The sequence below is a fragment of the Lolium perenne genome, chromosome 4 (assembly GCF_019359855.2).
Source record: "Lolium perenne isolate Kyuss_39 chromosome 4, Kyuss_2.0, whole genome shotgun sequence".
NCBI classification, from domain to species: domain Eukaryota; kingdom Viridiplantae; phylum Streptophyta; class Magnoliopsida; order Poales; family Poaceae; genus Lolium; species Lolium perenne.
The window spans coordinates 175,291,134-175,301,954 of NC_067247.2; the positions used below are offsets into that span (position 1 = coordinate 175,291,134).

The window sequence follows — 10,821 nt, forward strand, 5'->3', positions numbered from 1 at the left end:
TTTCACTTTTTTGCCGAGACAAAATAAAATGTTTTTTCGTCACGAAACTCATGCCCAGGGCACATATTTGAGATCATCTGGGAAATCATTTTGTGTTTCGATTTTTGAAATATGTTTTGATATCATAAATGGAACTTTTCAAAAAGTGGATTCACATGCCCCCATGTTCACAAAAGCCGGTCTCGCTGGCTCCGCCCCTATTAATCAGGAACCCCTTGGCTATAAATAGCCCCATGAGCATGTACGCAAATCATTCATTTCAATAAAGTCAAAGGGAGGGTGCTAGTACTCCAAAATGAGTTTCAGGAGCCTAGTATTTTTTTTTTTTTTGAAACGAGCCAAAAGACTTGCCATTTTCATTAATAGAGAAGAAGTACAGAATTTGGCCGGTTTATTAACGGAAAACCGGCCGAAAACCGAAACAAGTGCCCCGACGCTCGTCATGGAGCACGACCGCCGCGGGAGCACAGAGCCACCCTGGCAACCCACACAAGATACACAGGCCTCCGAAGCGAGAAGTCGTCGCGGTTGACCTTCAACGTCATCGTCATCACTCTTCAGCGACTCCGACTTCATCGAAGATCCAACCACCAAGACCCCGCCGAAGCGGCACCGTGAAGCTCAAGCCGGCGACCGCCAAACAAGCGACTCCTCGTGAAGCAACAGGCAACTCCGACTCTGATGACGAGCTCCGAAGAGGATAAGCGCAAAACATGCGCCGAGGAAGATCATCGCCAGAGGGCCACCCTGCAGATCATCGTACGCTGCTCAAATGAAGAAACTCGACAAACCATAGCAGCTCCGACTCCACCGCAAGCGAAACACAAGACGAAGAAGCTCGGACGCTCGCTGAAGCCAAGGTCTTGACGCTACCAAATCATCGCTCACCACCGCCATCGTTGCCACACAAGCCACCACACGGACCTCACACATCACCGGCCACCCGCCGAGATGACGTACAAGTCCAGCCTCAGGAAAGCACGCTGGGGAACAAAGTCTTCAAGACGACGCCCCCAAGAAGGAAGCGACGTGGATCGACGCCGTCGTCCGGCCCTGCCACGGCCTAGGCTTTCACCCGAAGAACTAAGCTCCGGGAGCGGAGGAGGTCGAAGGCTCCATGAAGGCCCCCAAGAGGATAGCGACATCTGCAGCTGCCGCGCCATCAGCTTTCGCTCCGCACTCCCGCGTTGCCGAACGGAGATGAGGGAGACCCACAACGCCGGCGGCCTGCGAACCACTGGCACAAGCACCTCCCACGCGGCGACGACGCCACACCACGTAGGACCACCGCTTGAACCGGTGTTAAATAAGAGCAACAAGATGTCAATTTGGGAGGACAAGTTCAGCACAAAACCTCCACATAGCCTCTCTCTAAATCTTTCTAAGAAAGGATCAAGTTTTGCTTTGATGATGCAACCGAATTTATTGAAAAGGCACTGTTGTGTCAAAACTAGTTTATGTACGACGACTTTCGGTGCAAGGTCATTGTGTTCGCTCTCCACTTATATTGCATTGCGACCATGTATGTAGAGACTCGCTCGTTGTTTCCTTGTTTCTACAACATACAGGTTGTGAAAATGTTTTTTTTTCTGTGAAATCTTAGACAATCTCTATAGGACGGCGGGGGTACTACGTTTGGCTTCTCTGCTTAGGTGTTTCTTCCATGACATGCTCGTCTTGCGGGAATTTGAAAGAAAAATCTGGATTTGTGAGGAACAACGCAGAGGAAACCAGAACACAGCCAAACCAAAGATTTAGCCTCGGTGCGGAGGCATCACACACCGAGACTTGTGAGGAACGACGCAGACACAGGATGACATGAAGAAGAGAAAGAAGCACATCCGTGCAGGACATACAATTCAGCTTAGCCGGCTCATAGTGACCGCCGCTAGCTAACTCTAGATTTGCCGCTACTACAAACTGCACACAACCTGCCCTTGCAGAAGTAGTATATGGAACGTTTATAGGGTGCCATGGTTCTAGCACCAGTTCACCCTCCGAACTATGGCCTGCCAATTTTTTGGCGTTGGATTTGGGCTAGCCCCACACTTTCTCCGTTCTTTTATACTTAGTGGTTTCTGATTTGCAGGGAGTACATTCTTTTTAATCTAGCTTGACTTCACATGTCGAATGTCGACCAAAATCTTGGATTAAACACCGCAACTACCCTTTGAAAATAAATACTAAGCAAGCGGGTAACAGAAGAAAAGCATATGAGCAGATAAATAACAAACATAAGATGAAAGCAGCAGCAAATAGCAAACCACATAACCGTAACCATGCATATAATTGTTCAGAACTTAGAACGCAGTTCACACTGACCACATCAAACATACTCTAATACCACGAACTGCCACAGCAGCCTAACGAACAGGATAAACTATGCAGGGGTAAACACTGGTAGAAGCCCTCGTACTGATGCATGCGCTTAGTCGACCTCCTCAATCTTGGGCCCTGCTCCACCAGCAGCAGGAGGTGCGTCGTCCTCGTCCATGCCACCAGCCATGTCAGCACCAGCGCCCTGATACATCTTGGCGATGATGGGGTTGCAGAGGCTCTCCAGCTCCTTCATCTTGTCATCAAACTCATCAGCCTCAGCCAGCTGGTTGGTGTCCAGCCACTGGATGGCCTGGTCGATGGCGTCCTCGATCTTCTTCTTGTCATCTGCGGGGAGCTTGGAGGCAATCTTGTCGTCCTTGATGGTGTTGCGCATGTTGTAGGCGTAGTTCTCCAGAGCATTCTTCGACTCCACCTTCTTCTTGTGCTCCTCGTCCTCTGACTTGTACTTCTCCGCCTCCTGCACCATCTTCTCGATCTCGTCCTTGCTCAGCCTACCCTTGTCATTGGTGATCGTGATCTTGTTCTTCTGCCCAGTGGTCTTGTCCTCAGCTGAAACATTCAGGATGCCATTGGCATCAATGTCAAAGCAGACAGTGATCTGGGGCACACCCCTGGGGGCAGGAGGGATGCCAGAGAGCTCAAACTTGCCCAGCAGGTTGTTGTCGCGGGTCCTGGCCCTCTCTCCCTCAAACACCTGGATGAGTACACCAGGCTGGTTGTCAGAGTAGGTGGAGAAGACCTGCTCCTTCTTTGTGGGGATGGTGGTGTTCCTGGGAATCAGCACTGTCATGACACCTCCGGCAGTCTCCAGCCCAAGAGAAAGAGGAGTGACATCAAGCAGCAGGAGGTCCTGGACCTTCTCGTTGCCCTCTCCACTCAAAATGGCAGCCTGGACTGCAGCACCATAGGCAACTGCCTCATCCGGGTTGATGTTCTTGCACAGCTCCTTGCCATTGAAGAAGTCCTGGAGCAGCTGTTGCACCCTTGGGATCCTGGTGGAGCCACCAACAAGGACAACATCATGGACAGTGCTCTTGTCCATCTTAGCATCTCTCAGGCATTTCTCCACAGGTTCCATGCACTTCCTGAACAGATCCATATTCAACTCCTCAAAACGGGCACGGGTGATGGTGGTGTAGAAGTCAATGCCCTCATACAACGAGTCAATCTCAATGGTAGTCTGGGCAGTGGAGGAGAGGGTTCTCTTTGCCCGCTCACAAGCTGTCCTCAGCCTACGGAGAGCCCTGGGGTTGCCGCTGATATCCTTTTTGTTCTTCCTCTTGAATTCCTGGACAAAGTGGTTGACCATTCTGTTGTCAAAGTCCTCACCACCAAGGTGAGTGTCACCAGCAGTGGACTTGACCTCAAAGATACCCTCCTCAATGGTAAGAAGGGAAACATCAAAGGTGCCACCTCCAAGGTCAAAGATGAGAACATTCTTCTCACCAACGCTGGTGGCCTTCTTGTCAAGACCATAAGCAATAGCAGCAGCAGTTGGCTCATTGATGATCCGCATAACATTCAGACCAGCAATCACACCAGCATCCTTGGTGGCCTGCCTCTGGGAGTCGTTGAAGTAGGCAGGGACGGTGACAACAGCATTCTTGATGGTGCTGCCAAGGTACGCTTCAGCAATCTCACGCATCTTGATGAGGACCATGGAGGAGATCTCTTCAGCAGCAAACTCCTTCTCCTCACCCTTGTACTGAACACCAATCATAGGCTTCTCTCCAGGTCCAGCAATGACCTTGAATGGCCACAGCTTCATGTCGCTCTGGACAGAAGCATCACTGACTCTCCTGCCAATAAGGCGCTTAGCATCTGCAGAGCAAATTATACGTCAGCATTTTCTAGAACAAAATTATTAAAAATGATGCTTACAGTATATTTAATAAAGGAAATCAGCAACACAACATCAACCAAGGCTTAAATAAAGAGTCCAAATGATCAGTTGCTATTAGCAGGAGAAACACCAGTGCAAGCAATAAAGTACTACATGACACTAATTAAGCATCAAAAACATGAAAATGCTTATAGAACAAGGCTGACAGTATGATACACTGAACCTAGCATAAAGAAATTAACAACCAATATATCCAGAAGCTATTCATACGTGCACGACCATTATTAAACGAGCCAAAACAGCAGCAAACAGGTGATAGCAAACACTAATTTTTTAAAAATAGTAAAGTAAGCTGTAAGCGGCTATATAGTAACTAGATGCTCATGACGAGCAACCAGTGTCGCAAGGTCCGTTCCCCCTTATTGTATGCCATATTTCGAGACAAGTAGGCATAAAAGAAGACCAATTGTCAGATACCAGATGGCAATGATAGCAATATATAAAAAGTTAAAGGGGTTAAAATATAAACCAAGTATGCAACCTCAGCCGAAAGATGGTGATATTTTTTTGCAATAATCAATGATGTTGAGCAAATTGGTTGATTTACATCAGAGGTTGCTAACTGCATGTTCAATGGTTTTAAATGAAAACAGGTGAAAAACTAAGTTGGGTGTAGAAAGAGCTTTATGATGTAGAGATCAGATGGTAGTGCATGATGTATATTGATCATCATCTTACATTCAGAGATGTCTATGGATAATGCATCATCACTTCTCCCCTCAAACTTCAGACTTTCTTAGCAAGACTGACACAACTGAGATATTTTATTTGAGTTGTTCAACCCCTTTTTGCTTAAAAGTTGTGCTTTTTAGTGAGGGAACATTTAAACACAGCCAATACATGATTTCCCTGAGCAAGCAATACAATGGCAACAGGTAATTGTATTCTGATTAAGCTGAGCTACCGCATCCAGGAACCTTAAGACACACAAACATTGCACACGTGAACATCTAGTATTATAATAGAGCTTTAGCAGGAAGACACTAGTAGTTAAAAGCAAACAATTAAACTAAGCATCAGGCCACATGTAGCAAAACGGGGCACTAAGAACTAGTGATCAACAGATAAAATCAGCTGAAGCAGGAGCATCAACTAGCTGGCACACTAAGAACTACCAATCCATACGAAATCGAGAGTCTTGGATCTGAACAGCTAGAACTAGGATAGATCCGCGCACGCACCAGAGCCCGAATCGATAGATCTAAAAGGACAGAAATAACAGTAACGGCAGGGAGGGCGGGTCGCTCACCGAAGACCGTGTTGACGGGGTTCATGGCGACCTGGTTCTTGGCGGCATCGCCGATGAGCCTCTCGGAGTCGGTGAAGGCGACGTAGGAGGGCGTGGTGCGGTTGCCCTGGTCGTTGGCGATGATCTCCACGCGGTCGTGCTGCCACACGCCGACGCAGGAGTAGGTGGTTCCAAGGTCGATCCCGATCGCCGGACCTTCGCCCTTGCCCGACATTGCTGTCGCTGCTCGGTTTGCAGTACGGCGGTGGTGGAGGCGGCGGCGCTAGGGTTTTGCGGGTTTGGGAGGACTGGAGGATTTGCGAGATTGGGGGAGGCGGGCGGCGGGAGTATATAGCGTACGGGGTGGGGTTCTCGAAGGTTCCGGCGGCGGCGTCTGCGAACGTTGGGTTGTGATCGGACGGTGGCTGTAGGCGAATATTGGTCGTGTTCTTTTCCATTTTGGGAGGACCAGGAAGAGGGCTGGGTTTGTTGGGCTGACCCAGACTTTTTCCTTTCGCTAGTCATTCAGATCATTGGGCTGCCTGGCCCATTGCATATATGCATGCACTACAAGAGAATAGTTGGCATCACATTTACATGATTTCATTTATTTTAGAGAAGTGTGAATTATCCAATATCTAAAATGCAACTAAGTGAACAATCCTATATTGCAGGGTTGCTCTAATAAGAAAGGTAGGAACGAGATCTAAGCTAAGCACAAAGTAAACTGGAGAGCAAAGAAATAACCAAAGTGGAGGAACCCAAGCACGCGATGATGTATGATGGAGTTCAAGTCTTTGAAGGACTCTAATATCCGTCAGAGAGGACATGGAAACGGAGCTTATAGTGCTCACAAGAGACCTAGTCTTCTTCTCCTTGAGCTCGAGAGTCCAAGTACGAGATTGTCTAGTAGTGGTATATCTTGAGGCGTTCTTCCAACCTTTACAAACTTCGTTGTGTAAATCAAAACCATTTTGATGCTCCCATGTGACTCCAACCATCGAGGGTCCCCACAAACCCAGGGGTAAAAAATCATGGTGCAAATTTGGCTTCGCGGAACCACAAATTCTAGTTATATTATTTCTTTTATCGACACATGTATTCAAATTAGATTGAAGTTTTACCATCATTTGTTGGGTGCGACGTGTCCTTCATATCATATGGATGCTTGGCCCATAAATACCATATGCATGTTTCTCTCAATGGGTTTTTGATATATTGTTTAAATTATTTTGGAGCTATTTGTTCTAAGAAAGTGAACAAACTAAAAAATAAAAAGTACTATATGTTTTGTTGATTATTCATAAAAAGTGGATATGATCAAGCAACAAGGATTGTTCCATCCCACACATGGGAGATGATAGCTAAGTGTCTGGCCGATGGGGGAGAAGAGTCAAATCACCTTTCTCTGTGAATGTTGATTAGATTCCCATCTCCCACTACTCATCGATACTGAAACTTAACAACACTAATAACCCACATAAAACCTTTTCAATACCTACGGGGATCTACCTCCCTACATGTGAAGATGTTAGGGTTTTTCTATTATAATTAGAGTTTATCATGATTTCTAAAACCTTTACTTTGCCATTAATACATATCTTGATCTAGTAATAAATTAATTTGGAAGATGAAGATACCTTTAAAGACTAAGGTCTTTGCTTGGTATCTTCGTCGAGGGGTCATCATCACCAAAGACAACCTTGCTAAACGCTCTGGCAAGGAAGCAAAATGTGTGTATTTTGTCATCATGATGAGACAATTAAATACTTATTCCTCCAATGTCGGTTTGCCAAATCTATATGGTCAATCATCCAAATGGGTTCTACCTTGTATCCGCCACGTAGCGTTGCCAATATTTTTGGCAACTGGCTAAATGGGATAGATCATAGGTACAAAACTTTTATTAGGGTGGGAGCGATTGCAGTAATTTGGTCGCTTTGACTATGTAGAAATGACAAGGTTTTTAATAACAAAAATGTTACTCTATTGCAGGTTATCTACCGGTGCACCAGTTGCTCCGTTCGTGGTCGTCACTTCAGCGTACGGAGGATCGCGGCCTCTTTACGGAGGTGTGTACACGGTTGGAGGATACGGCGAAGGACTTTGTTACCTTACATGGGTGGCAGCATAATCGCAGAATTGCTCCTCCTGAATCTTAGTTTTCCGGGCTGCGTCCTGAGTATTCTTCCTGTGTCGTTTACTTTGTCACTTCTCTATAACTTGATACTTTTGGTTTGCGGCTGTGTGCATCTCAGATATGCAGAGGCCGGGTGTAATGCTTAAACCTTTTAAGTAATGAAATCGCCATTTATCGAAAAAGGGCATGTGATATCGTCGATCCCGATTATGGATTGTAGTATTGTAAGCTTTTTCCCTAAAAGATCTAGGTTTAACAGAACCTTGGGAAGCACTGGTAAAAATGGTATAAAGGAAACGTCTTCAAGACTTGCTAGTTTGTTTAAATTTATGTTTACAAGACCTTTCTAGTTTACTTTGTTTTATGTTGTGTTCAATAGAAGGAAATATTCTAGGGTTAAGGATTCTCCTGCAGCTATGCATACTTATAGAAATAAAGTACAAATGTGTAGTAAATAAAATAGTGACCGAAGATTTGCGATTAGCACATCTGTAAATACTATTGCCCCTAAAGTCAGAGGTGACAAGAGTGTTGGTCCAACCATTGTTCCCACGCCGCAAGTACCAACAATTATTAAGTAAATGAATACATACCAAAGCATTAAGCTAGATGATTGTGTCGTTGATCCTAAGTGAATCACTAAACATATACCGTTACTTTCCCCTTTCTGTCACTGAGGTTTCGCGATAGCACGTCGTTCTTCCCTCATCCCACCCTCTTCCCTTGATCGATACGATAGACATGGGTACCTGCAGATCATCGAATCGAGGCAAAAATGCAAGGATACAAGATTGCAAAACTCCTATTTAATTCCTAGACATATTCATGAGATTAGATGCATGTAAACGCTGCGAGGATTCACCCCAACCCGCAGCCCATGAGGACTACTCACACATGATATCAAGATCAAAGATATAATTAAATCATTGTTGCAAATACTTGAATTGAAATAACAATATTCCTACAATGGTCGTCAATTCTAAAGGATATATCTATTACAATGGTGATGATTATGACTATGGAGGAAATGGGAGATGGAATGGATGAACTATGGTGGTGGATCTCCTTCAGTGTGGTGTAGATGGATCTAATAGGTCGCGGCTCTGTTTACCGACGAATGGCTCTCTTTTTGTTGTGGCTCCCTTCACAAAACTTATAGGGTTTGACCTCGGGAGCGCTGCGTTACACCATATGTGCAGATGGTACGGGCGGGGCTTGCCCGTACCGGTGTCCGCTAAACCCCTGGAACCGACTTTCAGCCTCTGGTTGATTTTGTTGCACTTGTGACGAGGTTTTCTTTAGTAATTGCAGATCCACTTGCCATTATGACTTGATTTCCTGAACACCATTCTAAGATAGAAGATATTGCACATCTTTGCAATAATTAGTCATTAGTGTCACATAGAGAGAGAAACTTAGTCAATTTTCTTGACATAGCTAAAGGTTTAAACGTGAGAAAAAGTGGCGTATTTCATAGCCATCAGCAGGAACCCAAAACAACCATATTTTGGTATGCAAGCTAAGTTCCAACCATCAAGATGCTGTCCTATCGTTTTCCAAATAATTTTGTTGACAACTAGACATTCTGGTGTTAATATGCCCTAGGGCCTGCTGCTTGCGCGTGACGGGTCATGCAACGGCACCAGGAAGTAGCTCCTTGTGACGGTAAATCACACGTCCGTTGGGAACCCCAAGAGGAAGGTATGATGCGTATAGCAGCGAGTTTTCCCTCAGTAAGAAACCAAGGTTATCGAACCAGTAGGAGATGAAGGCCACGTGAAGGTTGTTGATGAAGGAGTGTAGTGCGGCGCAACACCAGGGATTCCGGCGCCAACGTGGAATCTGCACAACACAATCAAGATACTTTGCCCCAACTTAACAGTGAGGTTGTCAATCTCACCGGCTTGCTAAAAACAAAGGATTAAACGTATGGTGTGGAGAATGATGTTTGCTTGCAAAGAACAACAGAGAACAATGATTGCAGTAGGTTGTATTTCAGATGTAAAATAATGGACCGGGGTCCATAGTTCACTAGTGGTGTCTCTCCAATAAGATAAATAACATGTTGGGTGAACAAATTACAGTTGGGCAATTGACAAAATAGAGAGGGCATAACAATGCACATACATATCATGATGACTACTATGAGATTTACTTAGGGCATTACGACAAAGAACATAGACCGCTATCCAGCATGCATCTATGCCTAAAAAGTCCACCTTCGGGTTAGCATCCGCACCCCTTCCAGTATTAAGTTGCAAACAACAGACAATTGCATTAAGTACTGTGCGTAATGTAAACAATACAAATATCCTTAGACAAAGCATTGATGTTTTATCCCTAGTGGCAACAGCACATCCACAACCTTAGAACTTTCTGTCGTTGTCCCAGATTCAATGGAGGCATGAACCCACTATCTAGCATAAATACCCCCTCTTGAAGTTACAAGTATCAATTTGGCCAGAGCCTCTACTAGCAACGGAGAGCATGCAAGATCATAAACAACACATATATGATAGATCGATAATCAACTTGACATAGTATTCCATATTCATCGGATCCCAACAAACACAACATGTAGCATTACAAATAGATGATCTTGATCATGATAGGCAGCTCACAAGATCTAAACATGATGGCATAATAGGAGAAGACAACCATCTAGCTACTGCTATGGACCCATAGTCCAAGGATGAACTACTCACGCATCAGTCCGGAGGCAGGCATGGTGATGTAGAGCCCTCCGGTGATGATTCCCCTCTCCGGCAGGGTGCCGAAGGAGATCTTCAGAATCCCCCGAGATGGGATTGACGGTGGCGGCGTCTCAGTAACTTTTCTCGTATTTTGGCTCTCGGTACTAGGGTTTTCCGATACGAAGGAATATATAGGCGAAGAGGCAGCGTCGGGGGAGCCAGGGGGTGGGCTCCCCACACCTGGGCGCGCCAGGGGGCAGGCCGCGCCTCCATATGGGGTGGCCCCCTTGCTGGTCGCCTCCGACTCTTCTTCGATGTTCTGGAATCCTCCGTGGAAAATAGGGTCGTGGGCTTTTGTTTCGTCCAATTCCGAGAATATTTCCTGTGTAGGATTTCTGCAACCAAAAACAGCAGAAAACATGAACTGGCGCTTCGGCATCTTGTTAATAGGTTAGTACCCGAAAATGCATAAAAATGATATAAAGTATGAATAAAACATGTAGGTATTGTCATAAAA

General features: G+C 45.6%; 1 protein-coding gene and 3 non-coding genes across 4 annotated transcripts; all 4 read right to left on the bottom strand.

Moving 5' to 3' along the window:
• Positions 1-2,256: 2,256 nt before the first annotated feature.
• On the bottom strand, positions 2,257-5,783 carry LOC127294620 (heat shock 70 kDa protein 1). Its single transcript, XM_051324473.2, has 2 exons — positions 5,493-5,783; positions 2,257-4,161 (listed from the first exon to the last, which is right to left on the bottom strand). The coding sequence occupies exons 1-2, from the start codon at positions 5,704-5,706 to the stop codon at positions 2,429-2,431; spliced, it is 1,947 nt and encodes a 648-aa protein (XP_051180433.1). The 5' UTR covers positions 5,707-5,783; the 3' UTR covers positions 2,257-2,428.
• LOC127297777 (small nucleolar RNA F1/F2/snoR5a) lies at positions 4,534-4,672 on the bottom strand. The gene has a single exon (XR_007849465.1). It is a non-coding gene; the product is annotated as a small nucleolar RNA F1/F2/snoR5a (small nucleolar RNA).
• Positions 4,719-4,803, bottom strand: LOC127297702 (small nucleolar RNA Z196/R39/R59 family). The gene has a single exon (XR_007849393.1). It is a non-coding gene; the product is annotated as a small nucleolar RNA Z196/R39/R59 family (small nucleolar RNA).
• On the bottom strand, positions 4,876-4,961 carry LOC127297699 (small nucleolar RNA Z195/SNORD33/SNORD32 family). Its single transcript, XR_011744481.1, has one exon. It is a non-coding gene; the product is annotated as a small nucleolar RNA Z195/SNORD33/SNORD32 family (small nucleolar RNA).
• Positions 5,784-10,821: the final 5,038 nt, after the last annotated feature.

What these genes read in the sequence shown, in the direction of transcription:
- LOC127294620 (XM_051324473.2), bottom strand. Translation starts at nt 5,706, where the DNA reads ATGTCGGGCAAGGGCGAAGGTCCGGCGATCGGGATCGACCTTGGAACC. An exon ending in CCCCGTCAACACGGTCTTCG is followed by an intron (nt 4,162 to 5,492) that starts GTGAGCGACCCG and finishes TTTGCTCTGCAG; the next exon opens with ATGCTAAGCGCCTTATTGGC.